This window comes from Siphateles boraxobius, unplaced genomic scaffold, assembly GCF_051911475.1.
Source record: "Siphateles boraxobius isolate OS27281-9 unplaced genomic scaffold, OSU_SipBor_1 6, whole genome shotgun sequence".
Lineage (NCBI taxonomy): Eukaryota > Metazoa > Chordata > Actinopteri > Cypriniformes > Leuciscidae > Siphateles > Siphateles boraxobius.
In genome coordinates, this window is record NW_027509186.1 from 41,028,355 (window position 1) to 41,052,019 (window position 23,665).

The 23,665-nt window shown below is 37.5% G+C and overlaps 1 protein-coding gene across 1 annotated transcript in view; it reads right to left on the bottom strand.

Annotated features, from left to right (window-relative positions):
- The window catches only part of dync2h1 (dynein cytoplasmic 2 heavy chain 1), a 115,120-nt gene that overhangs the window by 76,268 nt on the left and 15,187 nt on the right, over positions 1–23,665 (bottom strand). The window contains exons 15-35 of the mRNA XM_077207100.1: positions 23,380–23,541; positions 23,161–23,259; positions 22,009–22,148; positions 21,690–21,918; positions 19,146–19,273; positions 17,627–17,742; positions 16,908–17,035; positions 15,772–15,921; positions 14,543–14,748; positions 13,690–13,845; positions 13,464–13,578; positions 12,025–12,195; positions 11,228–11,610; positions 9,126–9,258; positions 5,077–5,194; positions 4,883–4,995; positions 4,117–4,230; positions 3,896–4,040; positions 2,041–2,246; positions 1,478–1,660; positions 576–758 (exon numbers count right to left, since the gene is read on the bottom strand). Coding sequence (XP_077063215.1) covers positions 576–758; positions 1,478–1,660; positions 2,041–2,246; positions 3,896–4,040; positions 4,117–4,230; positions 4,883–4,995; positions 5,077–5,194; positions 9,126–9,258; positions 11,228–11,610; positions 12,025–12,195; positions 13,464–13,578; positions 13,690–13,845; positions 14,543–14,748; positions 15,772–15,921; positions 16,908–17,035; positions 17,627–17,742; positions 19,146–19,273; positions 21,690–21,918; positions 22,009–22,148; positions 23,161–23,259; positions 23,380–23,541 — 3,378 coding nt within the window. The remainder of the gene's footprint in view (positions 1–575; positions 759–1,477; positions 1,661–2,040; positions 2,247–3,895; positions 4,041–4,116; positions 4,231–4,882; positions 4,996–5,076; positions 5,195–9,125; positions 9,259–11,227; positions 11,611–12,024; positions 12,196–13,463; positions 13,579–13,689; positions 13,846–14,542; positions 14,749–15,771; positions 15,922–16,907; positions 17,036–17,626; positions 17,743–19,145; positions 19,274–21,689; positions 21,919–22,008; positions 22,149–23,160; positions 23,260–23,379; positions 23,542–23,665) is intronic.

A 23,665-nucleotide genomic window follows, 5' to 3' on the forward strand; every position in this document is an offset into this window, starting at 1 on the left:
CGTGCAAATTATACTTTCTTCTCAAATTGTTTATGTTAACAACATCAGCATTGTGTGACTACATTTAATGCCCTTCCGATATTATCCTTGTCACTGGTGATTGTCGTTTGAACCTCTCTGGATCCGCCATCAAATGAATAAGTTTAATTATATCAAGTGCTGTGAGAAAAGGCTATAAATCTCCACCTCCAGCATCCTCACACTCGTAGCCGACTAGCCGAGACTCTTCTGTATGTGTTCAGATGTGACGTAATGACGCACACATGCTCGAATTCCCCGCGGAAATCCACCAGTACCACTGGAGTTAAAAACATTACAAGCTTACCGGTTTGAATCGAGCTACGGCAAGCAGAGAGTTTTGAACATTGGCTGGTTATGTACTTGCAGCTTTAAGTATTTCAGAAATGTAAATATACAAAGTCACAGTTAGCAAAAAATGTATCAATTTATACAATGTAATAATTGAATGCAGAAACATTGAGCTCATTGAAGTAATGAATACCGAGAAGCTCTGGTAATAATTACTGAACCACACCTCTCCATGTTAAACTAGTCTAGTTTAATGTCTGTCGCACCTCTTTATTGAGCAGCTGGCAGGAGGTCCGGTGGTTCTTCAGTGAGTTCTGGATGGCTTGTATCTGCATGGAGACTGCTGAGAGCACGGCCTCTTCCAGACGATTGAACTCATCAAAACAGCCCCACGCTCCACACTTCACCAGCCCCACGAAGATCCGGCCCATGGACTTCACATCTATACCCTGATACACACAGATTTTACACACCTTCAAACATCAAACATCTTTAACTGCTGTAAAATTGCCTGATTAACTTTTCTAGTACTGGCAACACTGTTATTCACAGAAACGTGAAGATTAATGCATTGTCTCTTTTGATACCATCAATATAATACTGAATCAGTAAGAAACATTAAGCAGGTGTACTGGCTTTTTGTCAATGGGTGCTGTGAAGACACGACCTCTAAATGGAAAAATGCTGTTAAATGTAAAGGCTTATTGTGAAAATGTCCCTACATTACATCTAAAATAAAAAATATTTTTATTCATCAAGGACGCATTAAATTGATCTAAAGTGACAGTAAATGCATTTATAATGTTACAAAAGATTCTATTTAAAAAAAATGCTGAATCCTGAAAAAATATGAAGCAGCATATCATATAATAATAATTAGAAATGTTTCTTGAGCTGCAAATCATCATATTATAGTGATTTATGAAGGATCATGTGACACTGAAGACTGGAGTAATGATGCTGAAAATTCAGCTTTGATCACAGGAATAAATTACATTTTACAATATATTCACAAAGAAAACAGTTATTTAATAACATTTCAAAATAATAAATGTTTTGTATAATGTTTTTTCATTAACAACTAATGATTTCCAGAGGAGTTATTTAAGTGAAAAGGGATATCTGTACCTGCGTTTGTGTGTGTGTTTGTGTGTGCGTGCGTGTGTACCTCATCACAGTTGAAGACCAGCACTTGTCTACCAAACAATCCTCCCAGGGCTTTGACGGACTCAGTCTTGCCAGTTCCCGCGGGGCCGTAGGGGTTCCCGCCCAAACCCATATTCATGGCCTGTGTCAGAGTCAGATAGCACTTATCCGTGAGAGGTGTGTGAACCAGTTTAGGAGCATTGCCCTGAAAGAAAGCGAGAGACAGAGAGTCAGCCTGAGGATTAGATTCAAGCCTTCATGTGAGACTGAACCAGGATCCCTTGTGATGCTTTTATAAAAATGCAATAGTAATGTGTCTACAGGTGTGCAGTCAATTCAATTCATGTGTATTTGTATAGCGCTGTTCACAATACACATCATTTCAAAGCAGCTTTACAGAAAGTGCATGAGTCCACATTATAATTTAAAGTCTGCTTTCAGAGAAAACTCATAAAGTTATTTATTTCAGAAAATTACATATACCAAATCACAGTTAGCGAAAAAGATATTAATTTAAACAATGTAATAATTTGCATCACAATCAGGCTCAGGGTCACATTTTTGTGCTGATCATCTGGCCCTCACCTGATACTCATAAGTGTAGCTGAACTCTGCGTCCACCATCTGTATGGAGCAGCACTGGTCTGCGTTCAGGTAGAACCGCAACTGTTTCTTCCAGATCCAGTCGTCAGTGGTGTGGATCTGAGCTTCTCTCAGACTCTGAACAACTGAGATGTTGTGGATCACGTCCAGAATCAGAGCCTTCAGTTTCAGCTGCAGAACTCTTGATTCTATGAAACAAAACCATCACAAATTCAGCATCTGACTTGCATCAACAGCTAATGACTGTTTATAATGAAGTCTTCAAACACACACACACCCACATACACACCCACATTTCAGTCCTTCCAAAAAAAGACGAGTTTTTTTGTGATTGTTGCGGGCAAAAATCCTTGATTATGCGGCACGTTTTCTTAAAAAATGCGATTGAATATGCGGGATATTTATGCAATTTTATGTGATGAAATTGCGGGAACTTGCAAAAATTGCGGGAACTTGCAAAAACTGCGGTTTGATGAAAAAAAGAGAAAAAAGTGATTCCCCCAACACCCTGTTCTCACTAGGCTACTAACTTAATGTAAAGAGTCATTTCTTATTACTTCCTATGATAAGCAAGCATAACACATCACAGAAAGTGCTGGGAATATTTAAGTTCTTGTTTTATTTCAGACCTTAATAAACGCACGGCTCAAACTTACAAAACATTGATGAGTCAAACAAGTTCTGTAGCGTTACAAAAGGAATATGCTACAACTTCTGTAAAAATGAATAAATAAAATATAAAAAAATAAAATGCTTCCTGTTTTACAGCTTTTCGATGATGTTCACGCCACGTAATTACGTCACTTCATAACGTTCCCATGGCAGCAGGGGGAAACGGCTGCTCTAGTGTGAAGTAAACGCAACATTTTTCAACTTTCTGCTAAGATGTGACTTTTTTGCAACGAAAATGCGGGGATTATGAAATCATGCAAGCCCCGCATAGTTTGCGCCGAAATCGGCAATTTATGCGGCGAAAGCACGGCGTATTTGAAAAAATGCAGCCGCTGCATAAATATGCGAACTTTGGCTGAATATTCATTGAATCATGCGATCGCATAATCGCGTTTTTCTGGAGGGACTGACATTAGAAATACAGATTTGATTGTGAGCAGAGGTGGAGGGATGTGTTTGTATTAAACAGAGGCATATGAAGAACAGGCGTGAAGTGTTTGTAATGGATCATTTGGATCAGCAGTTTTCCCTGAGTGACTTATAAGCAGAATTAGCCATAATAACTGTTAACAGTGTCAGAAGTTTAATTTACTTGAATTTATAGAGAGTCTCGTTGAACATTCAGTGGATAAACCCCTGAGCTCATAAATGGACTAAAGAGCTTTATGGATGTTCAAATTGCTTTATTCGTTTGATTAATCTGACAATAAGCAAACGATATAAATATGCAGCCAGAGAGTTAGAGGCTTTATGCAGAATCACCTGCAGTGAGAAAAAACCCCGTGGTTCACATTAAAGTTATTAGACACACAGAGCAGTGTCTTTCAAACAAACCCACACACACATTTACTGCATCGAAATGAGAACATACCATAGATGCCTATTTATTTAATATAAAGCCAATTATTATGATTATTATTTAGAGATTTTTGTCAGACATACATTTATTAATAAGGATCATATATATATATATATATATATATTCTACAATGGAAGTCAATGAGATCAACTGTCTGGTGACCAACATTCTTCGTGTTCAGCAGAAGAAAGAAATTCATACAGGTTTGAAACAACTTGAGGGAGAGTAAATGATGACAAAATTTTTCTTTAATCTCTTCTGAGAACACTTTTCTTGAGATTTGAGTAACGTGAGGTTTAAACACACCTGCAGTGTCGTCTGTGTTGGTGTCTACACTGGTGTAGTTGTCCAGTTTGGCGCTGAGCTCCTGCTCCAGCTGATGGAGGTTCTGCTGGCGTATGGCGTTCTCCACATCCGCTGTGAACTGGATCTGCTCTGCCAAACACAGGATCTGGAAACAGAGTCACTCCACAGTCACTTCAGCTCAAACGCAGAAACTCATGTGTGTGTCTGTGTGTGTGTGTTACCTGAGAAGGGAAGCGCGTGGGGTCCACGTTTCCTTTCTTCCCGGCATTCAAACACTCACACAGATGATGTTTCAGAGTGTTTTTCATTTCTCTGGAGAGAGCGCTCAGCCAAACCTGGCATCAACCCACAAAAATAAAGGAATATTAAATACAAAACAATAAACTATAAAATATCTATACATATTTTAAATACATACATACATATATATATATATATTAACAAATACATGTCAAACCTGACACAAATCCACAAATTTAAAGGAATATTATATATAAAAGAATCAAGCTACACACACACACACACACACACACACATATATATATATATATATATATATATATATATATATATATATTTACGTCCGGAGTGGGTATTTGTTTTAATGACCCAGCACGTTTGATTAAACCTTCTAAAGGTTATATATTTATCCTAATAAAATTAGGATTTTTTTTTTTTTACTTTTTTTTAAATATGAATGAAGAACAAAACACTAAACTTGGATAAGATATTGATCTGACAAAATTATTTGACATAAAGGCAAACTACAGCTACAGGTATTATTTTACTATGCAAAAAAATGCATAGAAACAAAAATCATACACTGACTACAACATAATCAGTTATTAGTATTTAGTTGGCTCTCCCTTGTGCTCATAATTTCTTTCCATGACAGCCTGACCAAAAATGATGTCCACACAAATTGGCATGTTTCATTGTGTTATCACAAATAAAATGTCCACACGGAAAGCCTGAGAGAGATCTGACCTCCACGTCGTTGGAGATGCTGATGGTGTTCTGGAGCGCCACTGTCTCTCCCTCCAGTGATTTCATGGCTGTGATGCTCTGAAAACTCGGATCAAACTCCACACTGCTGATGCCTTCAACACACAATCATCCATGTCTCTATATGCAGCTGTTTGTGTGATAATTGTGAACAGGTGTGTGTGTGTGTGTGTTACCTGCGAAGAGTTTCTTCAGGTGTGTGTGTATGACAGTAGGGTTTGTGGCCTGTCCGAGAATCTCCAGTAGATCGTCGTCTCCAATGAAGTAAAACCGAGGAAATGCAGAACGCTTCTCCTGCATTGGTCACACAGGGGTCGAATCTCATTAAAATATTCACTAAATTATATCAAATTAATAATAATACTATTAGATTTATATATTGAATATATTTAAATGTGTATATTTAAATATTATATTAAATATATAATATATATATATATATATTTCAGATATATTTTATATTAATCCTATATATATTATATAAGATTAATATAAAATATATATTTTTATATTGACTTTTTTTCTGTCAAAAAAAAAGGAAAAAATGTTTAATGTATACAATAAAAATGGATACATTTAATATAAACTAAAGATATTACAAAAAGTGTGTGTGTGTATATATATATATATATATATATATATATATATATATATATATATAATGTTGCTTTTTTCACAGAGAGAGAGAGAGAGAGAGAATATTGTGGCTGATTTTTATTTCTGTTATTTTGATGGTTTATTTTACATTTATTCATGTTTTTGTTATGGATCTACAAAAATGTCAGTGGGTATAAATCTTCTGCAAATAATAGAAGATATATATATAGCACTGCTTTATATTATTTATATGTAAGAGTAAAAGATGGATCTATATTAGGGATGAGTCACCATATCGGTATCGGCTGATATATGTTCATTTTTAATGTTATCGCTATCGGCCTGATATGTAAATTAGGATGATATATTAAAGCCGATAAATAATGTATTGTTTCCCTCAGCTGAGACTCTTCAGATGCGCACTGTTAAACCGATGGTTTTGAATTGCTTAAGGCGAGACACTACAGGTGAATAGGGTAAACAGTTTAACTTACAGATATCACCATGAAACTTTACCAGTTGATTACTCACATGAATAGGAGAAAAAAATGTATTGCAAGTTTTCTGTAATTTCATGTTTAAATATGCTAATCAGGCTATATATAATTAAATATGCGCTAATTTGCATATATTTTGAAGTGACGTTTTTTGAAGATGGAAAAAAAACAAGGTTCAAAATAATTATTGCATTTTGTTGATATATTCAATGAAAAGATATTGCCAGAGGGGTTTATGAATATCTCCTTTTGTTACCCTGTAAATCAGAAAATACTGCCAATAGCCTTAAAAAATTGATTTCCGCCCTATTTTTAGGCATAAAATGTCATATAAATCAGGCCAAGAATGATATATCAACAAATCCCTCTGGACAAACCTTCACAATATAGTTAGGAATAGGACTGTAAAGTTTGGTGTATGTAGGTGCTACAGAAGTGGGAAATCGTCACTAGGAGTGTGAGAAAAAACTCATTTTGAGAAAACGACCTTTAAAGCTTTTTATGGCAAAATTCCACTAATTTCTATTGAAAGCCATGAATTAAAGACAAAATATGCTTTAGGTCCAAGTGAAATCAATGTATCACACTGTTTAACATCCAAAACTCATCATTGCTTCATCCATCACTGATCATAACATCCAAAACAACACTTCAAAACATCAAAACCACACATCAACAGTCCATCACACATGTGAATATGATCTGCCTGAGGGACTCACAACAACTTGAGGATCCCACAATTACAGATTTCTTTAGTATTATATAGTAATTATATTATACAAAAACTGATATGTGTTGTGTAATGTAATTGTTTTGTATATATAGTGTGTAAAGTATAGTATATATGTGATGCATGTATATAATGTCAGAGCGCGTCACGTGACGATTCTGAACGAATCACGTTGTCAGAAATTGGCATCAGCAAATGAGATTGCGCATTTCGAGTTAAATCGCCCGTTTTACTTTCATGATTGGTTGCTGATAGATAGGAAATTACCATATTTGGATCTGACAGCATTACAAAGGAGAGAGAGAGAGCTTTCTAACGGTGTGTGTGATGACAGGGTGCAGACAGCAAGCAGGATGATTCAGAACGCCAACTTTTGATGAATTTATGTGAAATCTACACACGCAAACAGACAAAGTGTAGTAAAATAAAGACCTAAATGTGTATTTTTGACTTTTTTTCAGCACAAGTCTGAAAGAAGACATGTTATTGAAGACAAATAGCCAAAAATCTCAAAATTGACCAGTGAAATATGTTTTTGCCTGCCGTGTCTCACCTTAAAATATGATTGGAATCACTTCAAAGAGGAAAATACAGTCAAGTGCAACTTGCAAATGGCACATAAAATTATAATGAGAACATCATTATAATTGTGTGCTTGGGACGTGGATTTAATGGTGAGACTTTTGTTTTCATAATCAGGCTCTCAAAAACTATATAAAAATTTATTAGCCAATATATTGGTTATTGGCTTTCAAATATAAACAATTACCCGTATCGACTAGGGATGCAACGATACCGCTTTTTCAAAACCGATCCGATCCGATCCCAAAATTCTGAGTATCGGCCGATACCGATACCAATCCGATACCAGCACAGTTTTTTTTTTTTAAATCAAGTAGAATTTCAATAACTGTGTGTTGAACTGATAATCACTCTTTTGTGTGTTAAACACCATCTACTTAATACAGACAACTTCATTATAAAGAAAAACAAATCCAAAAAATATATGATCATAATATATGACAAAAATGCTATTATAAACTAGATTAGTGGATAGTTCAGCAGTAAAATCTAGTCTAGAAATATCACGAGTGCACAATAATTGTATAAAATCTGAACATTTAGTGAAAAAAAAACATTTAGTGGGGAACAAATAAGAGACAATAAGTGTAACACTAAATCTTGTAAAACGTTACACATTGCTCTTTATATTGTTGTAAAATACATCCATGAAAAACAAGATAACAAAAATCAAAAAGATAATTTTTTATAGTAGCCTAGGCTATATAATTTGAGACATGTTTTATATGTATAGCACAGCTGTTTAATGAGGCAGCAACATACGATAGATAGAACAGAACAAGAAAGGCTATTAATAATCTTTCATTGCGCAAAAGTATTATGATTATGAAAGGCTCCAACACAGTGCGGCACAAAGCGATTATGCACATCCCGAGCGCAGAATGATGCGCTTGAAGCAACATGGAGTCACAGCGCGCAGCACGTCGAATCCGCATTGAAAAGTTCAAAGCACAAAGGAAATACATATTGATGCGTAGTGTATTACACAGTATCTATCTATGCAATAGTTTATTCAGCCTTTTCTATTAACAGTTTTAAATTTCAGTTACTGTGCGCGTGAAGAACAATTATAGTGCTCTGACTCCAGTGTTGTGATCTAACAGACACCCGGTAGAAAGTAACATGATTTAGTTACAGCAATAAAGTCCAGCAATATAAAGTTGTTTTATGCGAAACCATAGACCTTTATCTACAGATGAAGTATAATAATAGTAACATTGAATCATCTTGGAGAGAGTTTCATCATGTTGACTGTCGTACCCGAACGTGACGCGCTGTTTGATGCTGAATGGAGAATGATTGACAACCGCAGCAGAGGGAAAAAGTTTACGTGATCTTGAATTTAATGACTTAAATATTAATTCATATCTCACATTATACTATATAATGGCTTCAGAACACTTATAAGATAGTGCACGAAAACTTTATGGTTCTTTATAATGTTTTTGTGCCTTTTGTGGGGCAAATATTTGTGTCCTTTGTGGGTTAACTATAACACAGAATAGTAGACGCACAATATCGGATTTGGATCGGCCTCGTCTGACCGATACCCGATCCGGCAAAAATGGCAGTATTGGAGCCGATACCGATGCTGAGTATCGGATCGGTGCATCCCTAGTATCGACCACAATTTTCATATCAGTGCATCCCTAATATAAATGGGGAAAAAACAGCAGAACGTGTCCCAAATCAAGACAAGAACTTGCAACTAAGTGGTGTTGTTAATGCAGGACAAATAAATTATTTCATATTATAATATCATTTTTACTATTATTATTAAATCATCTATATTTATATATGATTTGAATATAGGCTTCACCTCCAGGAATTCATTGAGGGATTTCTGGCAGCGCTGTAACTGGTCCAAGATGGTGACGAGAGAGTTTCTGATTCCAGCTCGAGTCGTGAGAGACGTGACCCTGTTGTCCCTCTGAACATCTGACATGATCGTCCTACACACACACACACACACACACACACACACACACACAGGTGAGTGATTCTACACTCGTCTCTCTCACACTAGTGCTGGGCGGTATGACCAAAAATATATATCACGGTATTATTCAAAATCATACGGTATATGATGGCATTTGGTTTTTTTTAGCATGACTGGGTCTTAACCACATTTTCCACTGATTGAGAGAGGAAATACTGCAGTAGATTGCCTTAGAATGCCCTATTTTACTGTCATAAATGAATAATGTTGAAAAAAATCCACACTAGTATTAATACAGGTTTGCAAGGCCCACAGAATGATGCTGTTTACAAAGAGATGCCACAAATGGTAACGGTTTCCCTGGTAACGGCTGTTACACAAAGCAGCGCAGCGCTCGTAAACGCTGCTTTATCAAGAAAGATTCAATGAAAATAACATCGAAACTTTTATAAAGACAGTCAGGCCACATCCACAAGAAGCCAGAGCTTTCCCAATCCTAAAAAATCCATAAACACGGCATCGTCTTAAGAAATATCTGCGTACACATGAAACACTGAAAGTGACTCCAAACGATGTAGTATACATGCCAGACCAGTATGAGGCGCTGTAATTCTGCCACAGAGATACACTAAAAACGGAGAAGACTTGGCGCATGTGCATAAACCTTGCACGCTGTAAACAATAATATAAGGCTCAGTAGCTTCTTCTTTTCTTTTCTCTTTTTTTTTTACCAAGAACTTTATTGAACAATATCAACAACCATAAATGGCCTGGAGTCACGATTTTCAAATATTCTATAGTTAGCGGACGTATAAAGCTTGCCATAAAGAACCGGCAAAAGTAGTAATCATTATGAATGTGTCAAATATAGCAAGGAGACATTTTAATTGTTTGTTAATAAACTAGTGTTTTTATCGTATAGATACAAGATACATTCCTATAAAAACACCCGCGCCACGTTCTGACTTTAAAACGTGCAGTGCTTACGTTTATTCAACGATATCAAAGCCTTTTAAAAAAATCTATTTGTGGCGGGCAGTGTTGATATTGTGAACCAATGTATGGGAAACACTGTAATATAATTTGACAGCTATCAATTACTTACTTACTTAAAGGGTCACTCCACCCATTTGCATTAAGATTTCCATTGTTAGAAATCCAGTCATACTATTGAATGGTCGTGCAACACTCTTTCATTTTCCCCTGAGACGAGAGAAATCCTCTATTTACCTTTTTCACTTCCTCCTACAATGACGCAAAAATCGTCATTTTACGTCATTGTAGGAGGAAGTGTAAAAGGGGGGGATTTCTGTGAAGACTACGAGCACTAGTTCCCACCCTTTCAAACCCGCCCATACGGGGTTGGACCTAAGGCGCTAACAGACCTATCAGATCAGTGCCAGTGCGTTTGATTTCACCGGGAGAAACTTCAAAAGTTCAACTGGCAACGTCAGCCAAAGCCTACAGGGTCAAATGGTTGTCTTTCTGTAAAGTAAGTTTATTTTCATTTTGTTAACACGCTAACGTGGCAGGTTCATTGCACAAATATCATGCAGTTAAACTAGCTACTGTAGTGGGAGTGGTCTGCGGAGCTGAGCATTGCAATGCACTATGGGGATTGTTGTCTACAATCCACAAGCACTAAAAAGTCATTTTCTGCCTTTTATCGGCCAAGAAGGTCCCAAATTAGAAATTTATGACACTATCCTACTACATATATGACCCACTTTCAATACATATTCATGTCTCCACCGGTGGAATGACCCTTTAACACATACAAGCTGTGCCCTCACCTCACCACAGTGCACCAATGAAAAGTGACCCCTCTAAAGCAGTGTTGCGCCTCATTCCCAACGTTGTTTAAGTGACACCGGTATTGCTGAATATTAAAAATTCATATCATTACAAAAATAAACACTGGCATTCGGTATGAACCGCCCAGCACTCTCTCACACCTGTCCCAGCATCCCCTCCCCGCTTACCTGAAATCCTGGTCCACCCTCTGAAAGCGGGCCTGTTCCCGCGGCAATGCCCCACGGCCAAATATGGGCTCAAGGTAGACCCACTTCCTCTGAATGGTGTTGAGGTTCTGGAGGTACTCGTCGAGGTCGGCCAGTCGGGTTTCCCACAGAGACACTTTGTCCTGGAAGCGCAGGTAATAGGGCGAGTCTTTGAGCGACTGCAGGAGGCAGCGGCTGTCCCCCACCTGATTAACCGTGTCCCTCCAGTCCTTGATGACACGCAGAGATTGGCTCTGACTGTCTGTGTAATCCGTCAGTGTGAAACACGCGCCGGCACCCCATAATTCCAGCTCACGCAGGGCCTCGCGGATCGTCACCTCAGCCTGAGCGCGACTGTTCAGATCCTGAGGACATAGTGTTCGGATGAGGAGAGATTAAACGTCTACAGTCTGACAGAAAGGTAAATGCGTGTGTGTGTTTGTGAGCGTGTGTGTGTGTGTATGTGAGAGTGTGTGTTTGTGAGTGAGTGTGTGTAAGTGTGTGTAAATGTGTGTGTGTGTGTGTGTGTGTGTGTGTGTGTGTGTGTGTGTGTGTGTGTGTGTGTGTGTGTGTGTGTGTGTGTTTGCGCGTGAGTGTGTGTTTGTGAGTGAGTATAAGTGTGTGTGTGTGTGAGTGTGCGAACGAGTGTGTGTGGGTGTTTCTTATACTTGTGAGGACCAAATGATCCCACAATGATAGTAAAAGTTGAGATTCCCTACTTTGTGAGGACTTTTTGTGTGTGAATTTTTTTGTGTGAGTTTTTGTGTGTGTGAGTGTACCTTGAGCTCCAGGGCTTTGTCTATGATGTTGTGGGCCACTCGTAACAGGTCCCTGAACTGCAGTGTCTCGAGTGTGGTCCCTTTGGGCAGAGAGATGAGCCGGAACAGATCCAGCCAGTGTTCCTGAGAGAGGTGCTCACCGCGCACGTACTTTAACACGGGAACTACGGCCTAAAACACACACACACACACACCGCTGTAAAGCTTCGTCTGCCCATCTACAAGTATATACAATTATTATAGCAATAAATAAACAAGAATCATAACAAGTCACATAACTATTCGGACAGTAATTGTTTCTCATGGGGACATAAGGTATTTTCAGCATTATCAGGAGTTAGTCTGTGATTTCATTGCTGTCTAATTGCAGAATGTCATGTTTAAATTACCTACTTTTATTTTCTTTGACAAACACTAATGTTGTGTGGCAATTTAACAGCTGTCAGAATCCACATCTCTAAGTTTGTGGGGATCAATCCAGAAGTTGTTTTGTAAATCCTTTTTGTCCACTGCCAAGCACCGTACTGTTGTGCTTTGTGGTAATGTGCACGCATTTTAACTATGGACACTTTTATTGCTGAAATACTGAAAACTGAAACGGTTTAAACAAACAATCTTACATCACCGCTACACTAGTGAGTGCGAGCTGTCAAGAAGAAAAAGAAAAAAAGCAAACTTTTGAAAGAGGCCATTATTATTATTTAATACACAGCCTACATATATAAAATATAATAATATAAATGATGGCTTGCACAACAAATCATTTCAGTAGTCTAATAAACAGCAAGATCAAATGTTTATCTTATATAAATAAGAGTGTGGCTTAACTTAAAATATCAAATAATAAATTGTATATTATTTTCCTGTTATTAAATTAAATATAAATGTGTTAATTATGCAAGAAATAAGAGACATTTAGTTTACAGCTACCAAATATCTTGAGTTTTATCACTGGAGTGCCATGCTAAATTATTTTACATGAGAAACTATTACCGTCCAAATAGGGCTAATGAGGGTGATTTTTACAACAACAAAAAACATTTTTAACTAAATAATGTTACACTAGATAAATCCAGAAACATCTGAACTTTAATAGCTGAATTGTAAATATACTTATAAACGGCAGTTTTTGACTTAAGATGTATTTCACCAAACTCTGAGAAACACATTCATTGAAATGAACCATCCGAATGAATTTGAACTACTTTTTTGAGAGAAATTAAATGATAAATTAGCTATTAAAAGTAGTATTTTTAAAACGGTTGAGCATATGTCACACTGCTGAAAATGCAGGCTTTGCAAAATTAGCAGAATCACTAATTTTAGCCATGACATACAGGAACAAACCCTCCAAATGACCCGAGCATGACCCATCCTACATGTACAACAGAATTTCCACAGAATGCAAGTAAATAACCAGAATAATCCACCCATGTGACCTTATATCTGTCCACTTCCTTCTGCAATTTGACGGACATGCTGGTTTGCTCCTCCAGCTTCCTCAGCCGGTCGTGCCACGCGAACAGAAACTCCTCGAACGTGTGAGTCTTACTCCTGCAGGGAAAACACACACGCAGATAAAACATGCTGTGTTGCTGAGTTTGTTTGTTTCATGGACTCTGAATGTCCTTGTAGAAATTTCTGACAAGTTTCTATGATTGTGACCTGAAGGAAATCCAGTCCTGCTGTGCGTTTTCCTCCAGTCCCTGCTGAAACTCCTCGTAAAGTTCCCACATCTCCGAACACTCCTTCAGATCCCTCAGCGTGTCGGAAGCCAGAGACACGTCAGGAGCGCTCAGATGAAAGTGTTCGCAGTCCTCCCTACGACACACACACACCTTTACTATGATCATTTCACAGGCGCTCATCTGCTTTTAGTTTTCATTTTTAATTGCAGACAGTTATACACATATGTGAACCTGGATCACAAAACCAGTCGCACGGGTATATTTGTGGCAATAGCCAACAATACATTGTATGGGTCAAAATTATCGATTTTTCTTTTATGCCCAAAATCATTAGGATATTAAGTAAAGATCAGGTTCCATTAAGATATTTTGTACATTTCCTACCGTAAATATATAAAAGATTTATTTTTGTGAGTGAACGCAGTAAAATCGTGAACATAAACGCACAACTTTAAAGACGATTTTCTCAATGTTTTCGATTTTTTTGCATCCAGAGATTCCAGATTTTCTAATAGTTGTATCTCAACCAATATTGTCCTATCATAACAAACCACACATCAATGGAAAGCTTATTTATTCAGCTTTCAGATGATGTATAAATCTCAATTTCAAAAAATTTGGTCCAGGGTCACATATATATTTACGTATTTATTCATTCTTATACATGGTATGGATTTGTTTTTTAGGTATCCGCTTGTAGCAGGTGTTATTTATTTAATGTATGATGTTTTTATGTATATTGTTTACGTGACTCGTTAATTGCCCCTTGGGGACAAATAAAGTGTTTTTTGAATTGAATTGCTTGCGAGTGCAGAAGTAAAGTCACACACGTGAGTTTTGTACGTGTGTTCTCCAGCTCGTCGAACTCGGCTCGTCGGTCCCGGATGTTCTGGACGCAGCGCTGCAGAGCCTCGTGGTCACCTGACTCGATGATGTCATGCCCGGGTTTGAGCTGGTCCCAGCGAGCTCTGAACTTCTGCAGGTCCTGCAGGTAAACCTGAACCCGCGACTCCACGTTCCCTTTCATCACCTCCACCTGAGGAACACAGTGTGTTTACAGCCTCACAAAAACTGATCTGAGAAACTCAGTCATCTAACTGACTCAGAATGACACAAATGCATAGGTTTCATCTTGATAAAAACTCTTTTTTGCTCTTTTTAGTATCATTAATATACTATTGTTGTATTTATTAATGCTTTGAATTAGCTTTTATTTTAATATTTTCCATTTTTTTCATTTTATTTAAAGTTTTAGTCATTTTGTTGTGCGTTTGTTTTGTTATTATTTGTAAAATGTCTATTTAGTTTTTATTAATCTATATTTTAGTTTTCGTTTTAGTAATTTCAACTCAATTAAATATTTCAATACGTTTTTATTATATTTTTTTAATGTTTATTTTTTATTTTAATGATTTAGTTTTAGTAATTTGAGTACTTCAAATCAATGAAAATTTAATTTTGCCTTGGAAATATAAAAAATGAAATAAAATAAAGGTAAAAAAAAGTTAAAGCAAAAAGAATTGTATATATATATTTTTTCTGTTAACATTTATATTAGTTTTAGTTAACAATAACAACACTGAAACAGTATTTTATTGTATAAATATTGTAAATAAAAAAAGACAAAAATGTTGCAAAATTCTACTGATATTGTGTAATGTTTTCATTTTAATTTTAGTTAAAGCTTTAGTTATTTCATTGTGTGTAGTTTTCATTAATTTTTATTTCAGTTTGAGTTTCAGACATTTGAGTACTTCAACTAAATGAAAATGTAAAAATTTGCCACACCAACTAACTAAAATAAAATAAGTTATATTTTATTTTTTATTTAATTTAATTTCTGTTAAAATTTATTTTATTTCAATTTTTAGTTTTAGTTAATGATAACAACACTGGTTCATGACATCTTGTAGTTAAAGACGCATATGAAACAGCATTTTATTGAATAAAAAAAGACAAATATGGTTGCAAAATTCTATTGATTAGTATGGAAAAATGTATGAAACAGTGTGTGTGTGTGTGTATTAGTGTGTACTGTATATGTGGTGTGTGTTTGTACTTGTTCTTTAATCATGAGCTGATGACTCTCCATCATGAGCTCAAATTTGTCCCACTTGGCCCTCAGGGAGCTGATGGTGTCCAGACCTCCACCCGCCACGGAGCGCAACAGCCTGTTCTTCTCCTCCGCCTGCTGGAACTGAGGCAGTATCTGCACACAACATCATACAGCATTTACACACAATTACAACATTAACACCACATATCAGCACAGCAGAATAGCTTTACATGCTGCCGGTTCTTGGCTACAATAATGTCACTCAGACACTCACACACAACACACTCACACAGACATAATCACACACACGTAACTATCGGTAAGCAGGGTACGCGGTTGCTTACAGGCCTGGACCAATCAGGGGCCCGCGTGACTGGAAGATATTGATTGACAGCTGGGGCCCCTATCGAATTTTACTACTTTTAGTCTGATCGCATTTTACTTTATCGCAAATTTATTTGACTAAAAAATGACAACAACATATTTTACTGATCATTGAACACATGTGTGAAATGAACAATGATGGATTTTGGTGTAATTTGTTTCGAATTGGGACCGGGGAATCCCCGGGTCTGTAAGTGAACATGCGTATTCTCACAGAGGAAACCCGGAAAATACAGCTATTAAAATACAGCTCAGTAAGTGAGCATCTTTTTTTATGCATTTGGACCTAGGCCTATGTGTGTGTGTAATCATAGCAGTGAGTAACAATGTGTTACGGTGCGCCGTCACCAGCAGTGTTTCTTCATGTGTTATGGTGTGCATTCACCAGTGTTTTTTCTCTTTTGTGGTGCGCGTAGGCTACTCCTGATTTTTTCAGTCATCTCATCTCTTATATGCTGTGTCTCTATGATCCGATCCTGTCCTATTCATGTTAGCCTACTCGTGGACATTACGTCATCACGTGCTTTAGTAGGGGTCCCGCCTTGATAATCCTTGATAAACCCTTGATAAGGGCCCGGTGTTAGCTCATTACGCCATTGCACACACACACACACACACACACACACACACACACACACACACACACACACACACACACACACACACACACATACACACACACAATCACAATCAGAGTTTTCGTGAAGAAGAGCATTTTCCATCCAGCAGTGAATGTGGTGTTGATGGTGATGTACCTCAGGTTTCTGGGACTGTAATTGGCTATGTTTGGCATCAGCCTCTCCAATCTCATCGATGCTCTCAGGACGCAAGGACAACGTCTCCATCGCACCGCTCACGAATGAATCAATAACCTGAATGTGACCTGCACACACACAGAACACTAGTTTTATACAGGTGAACACACACTGTGCAAACACGACCAGCAGAGGTCAGTGTTGGACCATCTGATCTCATAAACACCGCTGGAAAGATCTGTCTGTTATAGTGTGTACTTGCTGAGATTTAAATACTTCAAATATTATTTCAGTGAGATTTAAGTTTTGCACCTAATATTTATATTTTATTTCACATTAGCTTTATATTTAATTTTGCGTTAACAATAACAACACTGGTTTGGAGGATGCATGCTTTGCATGTCTTTAAAGGGATAGTTCGCCCAAAAATGAAGGCCTTTATTAACCCCTGGAGTCGTATGGATTACTTTTATCATGAATGGATGGAACTTTTTTGGCCTTCAAAATCTCATCCTCCATTCTCGGCAATTATAAAGCTGGGAAGAGCCAGGATATTTTTAAATATAACTCCAATTGTATTGGAGGAAGAAGAAAGTCATATACACCTAGGATGGCTTGAGGGCGAGTATATCATGGGATGATTTTAATTTTTGGGTGAACTATCCCTTTAAGACACCATGAGAACAGTGTGTGTTGAATATGTGAACATCTGATCTCACCCTGGATGGATCTCCTCAGGGACGTCAGGAGGGCGTCAAATAACTTCTGGATGAGATCATCCACGGCTACTCTGACAGGTTCACAGTTCACCGTTATGCAGTCAACCTTCTCTGTGCTACACACACACACACACACACTCAGTGTTAAATGCAGCACTACTTATCAAACACACAGTTCATATACACTGATCAGTCAAAACATTATGGTGAAGCCAAGATCATCTCCTAACAAGGCCACATATTAAGGTCTGGGTCGATTAGATGGTTAGTGAACGATCGGTTCTTGCGATCAACACGTTGGATGCAGGAGAAATGGCCAGGAATAAAGATCTGAGAGACTTTGACAAGGCCTAGACTGTTATGGCAAGACGACTGGGTCTGAAGGCTTGTGTGTCGCTCCGGTCAGCAGTGCTGAGGATTTACCAACACTGTCCGAGGAGGAACACACACAAACTGGTGACAAATGAAGACTATCCCATCTGATCCGAGCCAACAGAAGGTCTACTGCGGCACAAGTCACACAGTTTTAATGATGGTTATGGAAGGAATGTGTCACAACACAAACTGCGCCACACTCTGCTGTGTTTAGCAACCAATCAGATTGTCTGTGATGACCCCTGTCAACTGTTGAAAGCGTGTACAATGGGCACGAGAGCGTCAGAATTGGCAGAAGGTCGTCTGGTCCGATGAGTCGCGTTTTCTTTTACATCACGTAGTTGGCCGTGTACGCGTGCGTCGTTTACCTGGGGAAGTGATGCATTATGGGACATCAACAAGCCGGTGGAGGGAGTGTGGTGCTCTGGTCGATGTTCTGCTGGGAAACCCAGTCATTCATGTGAACGTCAATTTGACACGTGCCACCTACTTGTTGCAGAGCAACCATAGCCCAAGAGTAGACTAGTCGTCAATCAGATAACAAAGAAATGAAATGAGTGAAGAAATGAAACCAAACACCTTGTAATCACTGTTTACTTTGCTTGCATGATGGAATATCATACATCTGACAAGTTATTTGGCAAAAACAACCAAATTCAAGGTTATTTTGGCTAGAAGTGGGTCACTCATAGCCGGACTACAGTGTATCGGGTCTATAGTTAACCTAGACGGTGAAATGACGGATGTCGCTTGCTGGGATTGTAGCAGAGCAAGTACAGCCAATCATGACACTGGTGTTCCTGGAGTAAGTGGCTCTTTCTGCATGACAATGAACCCTGTCACTCTGCACACATTGATCTGGGATGGTTTGAGGAACACAATGAAGAGTTTAAGGTTTTGCTCTGGCCTCCAAATTCCCCAGATCTCAATCCATGTGTGGGATGTGCTGGAGTAACAAGTTCGATCTTAAACGCAACCTTACAGGACTTGAAGGATCTGCTGCTGGCGTCTTGTGCCGGAGAGCACAGGACACCTTCATAGAGTCCATGCTTTGGCAGCACAAACAGCGTTTTATGCAGATGGTCATAATGTTTTGGCTGATCAGGGTATGATCACACACACACACACACACACAGGCAGATACCTGGGCAGCCGCTCGGCCTCTTTTCCTTTGGCTTTAAGAGCTTTGAAGTTTCTCTCCCAGTCCTGGACACTGTGAAGGTGTTTCTCCACCAGAACATCTACATCCACCTGCCCCAGTACCACCCAGTCCTGAACACAAACACACAGGGTAACACTTTTATAAATCATAATCAAATAATCCGGGCTCAGGAGGGCTGATGTTACAGATCACATGCATGAATTCATTCAGATTCACCTATGCTTGAGTTTCTTACACCAATTTTCACTTATCTAGCAGAATATTCTGTTATGAGCTACGTTAAAAATCAAATCGGTTAGTCAGGGAAATGCTCAATGTAAAAAGGAAAAAGTGACTAACCATTTAAATATGTATAGTTAACAGATTTAAAAAGTAATTAATGTCAAAGGTCATGCATTCCAAACAAACTCTGGTGCAAATTTATGAGAAGCATTGAGGAAACTAGTCAAATGAACAAAATGACCTAAAGCAAAAGAAAAATACAACCCAGACTGTTAAATATAGATTCACAACAAAGATAAATATTAATTGTCCTGTGAATTATTGGCTCTGGAGCAGTGCTATTTTAGTATTATTTGATACTATACTATTATAGTACTTATTCATATTTTGATTATTTGATTATAAAGTGTTTTTAGTTATGTCATTTTAATAATTTTTTTATTAATATTTCTACTTAACTTGAATTTTTTTTATTTCATTTCAAGTTTTAGTAAGTGTAGTATGTCAACTTAAACTCTTATTTCAGTCAGTTGCCAAGTTGCTAGTTTTCATTTAAGTTTTTTTAATCTAATATTAATATTTTATGTTATTTCAGCTTAATTTCAATTAACAAAAACAATTTTTTAATAGTTTTAGTTAAAAAATAACAACACTGCTCCAAAGACACATTTAGAAACTTAAATCTTCTGTTAATATTTTGCATATTGCTTGACCAGTTCATTGTGATATTAAAACATTTAATTGATTTTAAGGACATTTTGATATTTTGTACAATAAATAATGTTGGTACTGCACTGGATTCAGAAGTAAAACCATTTGAGTTTATTTTCAAAAGGGTCAGAAAGTTAAAGAAACCTATTCATTCATATTGTAGATTATGTGGTTATTGTGTGTTATTTAGGAATTCTCAAAATCGCAAACCTTCACTTTTGTTTTTAGCCACATAAAAAACTCCAATCGAGCAAAACTGAAATAAACCGCTCGAACCTTTATGCAAAAGCTTTTACTGGGTCACTTTCTTAGGAAGTGATGAAATGAGCAAAACGCTGAGCTGTCATTTCAGATTTTGCAATGAACAAGCTCACAAATAAATTTGCATACAGTAGGCAACTCGTGTAAGTTAATGAAACTATGATGAAGGATCACTGTCAGTGAATGATTTGATACAGCGAATTAAAGCAGCACCTGCTCAATGAACGGACATCTGCTGTTAGCAGACACACAGATCTCAGACCGTACGAGGTTTCCCAGTCATGTGGCTAAAGAGGAAGCGTTCAGGCCGTTTCCCCTCTGTGTAGGCGGCAGGAATCAGAAGTGAGTTTGAGTGCGAGTGGGCTGGGATTCCCCGTGACAGTATTAAAGCATCACAAGAACCTTTGGCAGAGTGTTCTTTAGTCTAAACCACAATTGAAAGCAGCATTTCAAGAATGGAAGTTTGTAAATGCAAAAACACAATGAATAGTTGCTAACACTTGTTATATCTTTAAAACAAAACAAGTGCACTGATCTAGGCAGCATTTAGGGCATCATAGATGCATTCAGCATATCACTCGGCTTTAAGCTGCAGGTAATGTCTAATAAACAGGGGATCAGGTCGGGAGTGTGTGTGGGTGGGTGTTTACGGTGTTTTCTAGAACATCACTTTAAAAGTGACTTCAGATCATGACCTTTATGTGCTGAAATTCCCTATGTGTTCTAATATTCTAATATAATTGGAATCCACCATGCATGAATTATTTGTCCAGAACTTAATTTATAATCGACGTTTCCCTCAACTTACAATTTTAAGAGAATTTTGCAATGTATTCTGGGATTGCTCTATCTTTGAAGGATATATTGTACCGTTCAAAATTTTGGGTTTCCATTAATTGAAAGAAGCGTCTTATACTCTGAATTTTGAATTTTTAGCATCATTACTCCATTCTTCAGTGCCACATGATCCTTCAGAAATCATTCTAATATGATAATTTGATGCTCAAGAAACTCTTATGATTATTATCATTGTTGAAAAGAGTTGTGCTGCTAATGTGAAAACCGTGACCCATTTTTTTTCAGGATTCTTTGAAAAATAGAAAGTTCAAAAGAACAGCATTTATTTGAAATAAAATTGTTTGTGTGCATTAATGCATCCTTGATGAATAAAAGTATTACGTTTAATGATATGATGTCGCCTTTGTTTTTGGTCAAAATCAGCTAAAATCTTAAAAGGAAGCAAGTTTTTGCTGCATATAATTGGAACGGCCTCATTAGTGCATCGATGACGTTACCTAGTTTGACAGCTCGCTAGGGTCTGAAACGCGGTACCTTGAACTTGTCCAGCAGTTGTGTGAGTCGACTGAAGAGGAGTTCAGCTTTGCTGAAGATGGTCAGGAAGCCGCTGGCGTTGCGTTCGATCATGCAGGTGAATATGGGCTCCTCTCCCGTCTCGCTCACGCCCTTAAACTGGTTCGGGATGCAGATGAACCGCTTCATCTCGCGGTAGTATTTGGCCCTGACCTCTTCGAACGCAGGACGGAACTGCAGCCGCCCCTGCCTGAAGAAACACAAGTTTCTGTGAGTAAATAACTGAGTGTTTTTGAGTGAACTAGTCCTTTAAGACGCATCAAGAGGAGGGGGCTCTTACTTGAAGATGAGGTCGATGTTGATCTCCGGCAGGTTCTTGTTGAGGGCCTCCAGTCCCACCTGATACTGATGCTCTAGAGCTTTATACAGCTGATGGTTCCAGTGCTGACGCCAGGCCCTCATGTCTCCTGTACGAAAACCCTGAACACACACACACACATCCAGACATGTTTAAGGATGATGGTAGAAACACTGAGTGTTCAAAACCCAGTGAGATGCATACATAGGTGGCATAATAGTGCCTAAAATGCTGTCTAACAAGGCATATATTAGATTCAATTTCAGTTAGGAAGCTGCTTTAGAAGGTAGAAGGGGAAATCTGGTTTTCTGATCAAAATCATGCCAAGGTTTGCCAAAAGTTGACTATAGCTTGATGGTTTAATTTTAGAAAAATTAAGACAGTTGTACTGTAAAATAAAATTATTATACATAAAAAATATGAATTTGAACATAAATAATTTGATTGAAAATAAATAATATGATTTTTCTTAAATAATTGATTTTTATTTTTTTATTTTGTTTAAAATTGTATTTAATTGTCCACCCTTAGTAGTTGTAAAAAAGAAAAAAGGAATGTATACATTTATTGATATTGCTGTACCCTTTGTAAATTCCCACAAAAAAAAAATATATATATATATATATATATATATTATATATATATATATATATATATATATATATATATATATATATATATATATATATATATATTGATAACTCATATATAATGATATGTAATCACATAATCTTTGGCCAACTTGTGCAACCCTACAAACAAGAACAGCAAAACTGTTGCTTTTTAAATTTAAACATTTTGAAATTATTACTATTATTCTTTTTATTATATAAAAACATTATACAAAATCACTAAAATAATAAATCAAGGATTTAAAAAATATATATAATAATAATGTTTACTATAAAACTATAAAATGACAATAGTAAAATATTTGAAGAAGCCCTTAAACTTCTCTTTTGTTGACAACAGCCGGTTTATAAGCACTTCTCATTGCAACTTTGGGAGGATTGTTGTGCATTCCACATGTTGTGTTCCCAAATGCACGATAAGTGACCTAAACTCAGAGCTGATGCAGAGATGAGTTTGTGTGGAGCAGCATTTACTGTGAAGTGACAGAAGACTCGGGATCACCTGAGACTCCAGTGTGGCAAATCCAGTCCTGAGATCCTGAAGACCATCTTTCCATTTTTGCTGCTGACGCAAGAGATCCACTCCCATCAGACACACCACCTATAAAACACACACACACACACACACACACAGCTAAAGCCAGTCAGCCAGCTCTTCCATGCTCATGTGTGCCTTGATGCTCCAAATGTGCAGGTTGAAGCTGGAGGAAAAAGAGATGACCTTGTCAGTGAAGTCGGTGTGCCACTTCCTGAGTTTGCGGTTCTCCGTGGAGAGTCTCTCAGCGGCGCTCTGTAGTTTACTGATGTACTGCTCCAGCTCTTTAGGATTCTCCCACGTGATCTGGAGTTTTCCGCCTTCGCCGTGAGATTGAGACCGTGGGTTCTATCGTACAGCAAATATTATTGATATTAATATTATTATTAATTATACTATGACGCTCAAAACACTGCCTGTACTCATTTATCACGCAAAATACACATCCGTTCAAAAGTTTGGGGTCAGTAGG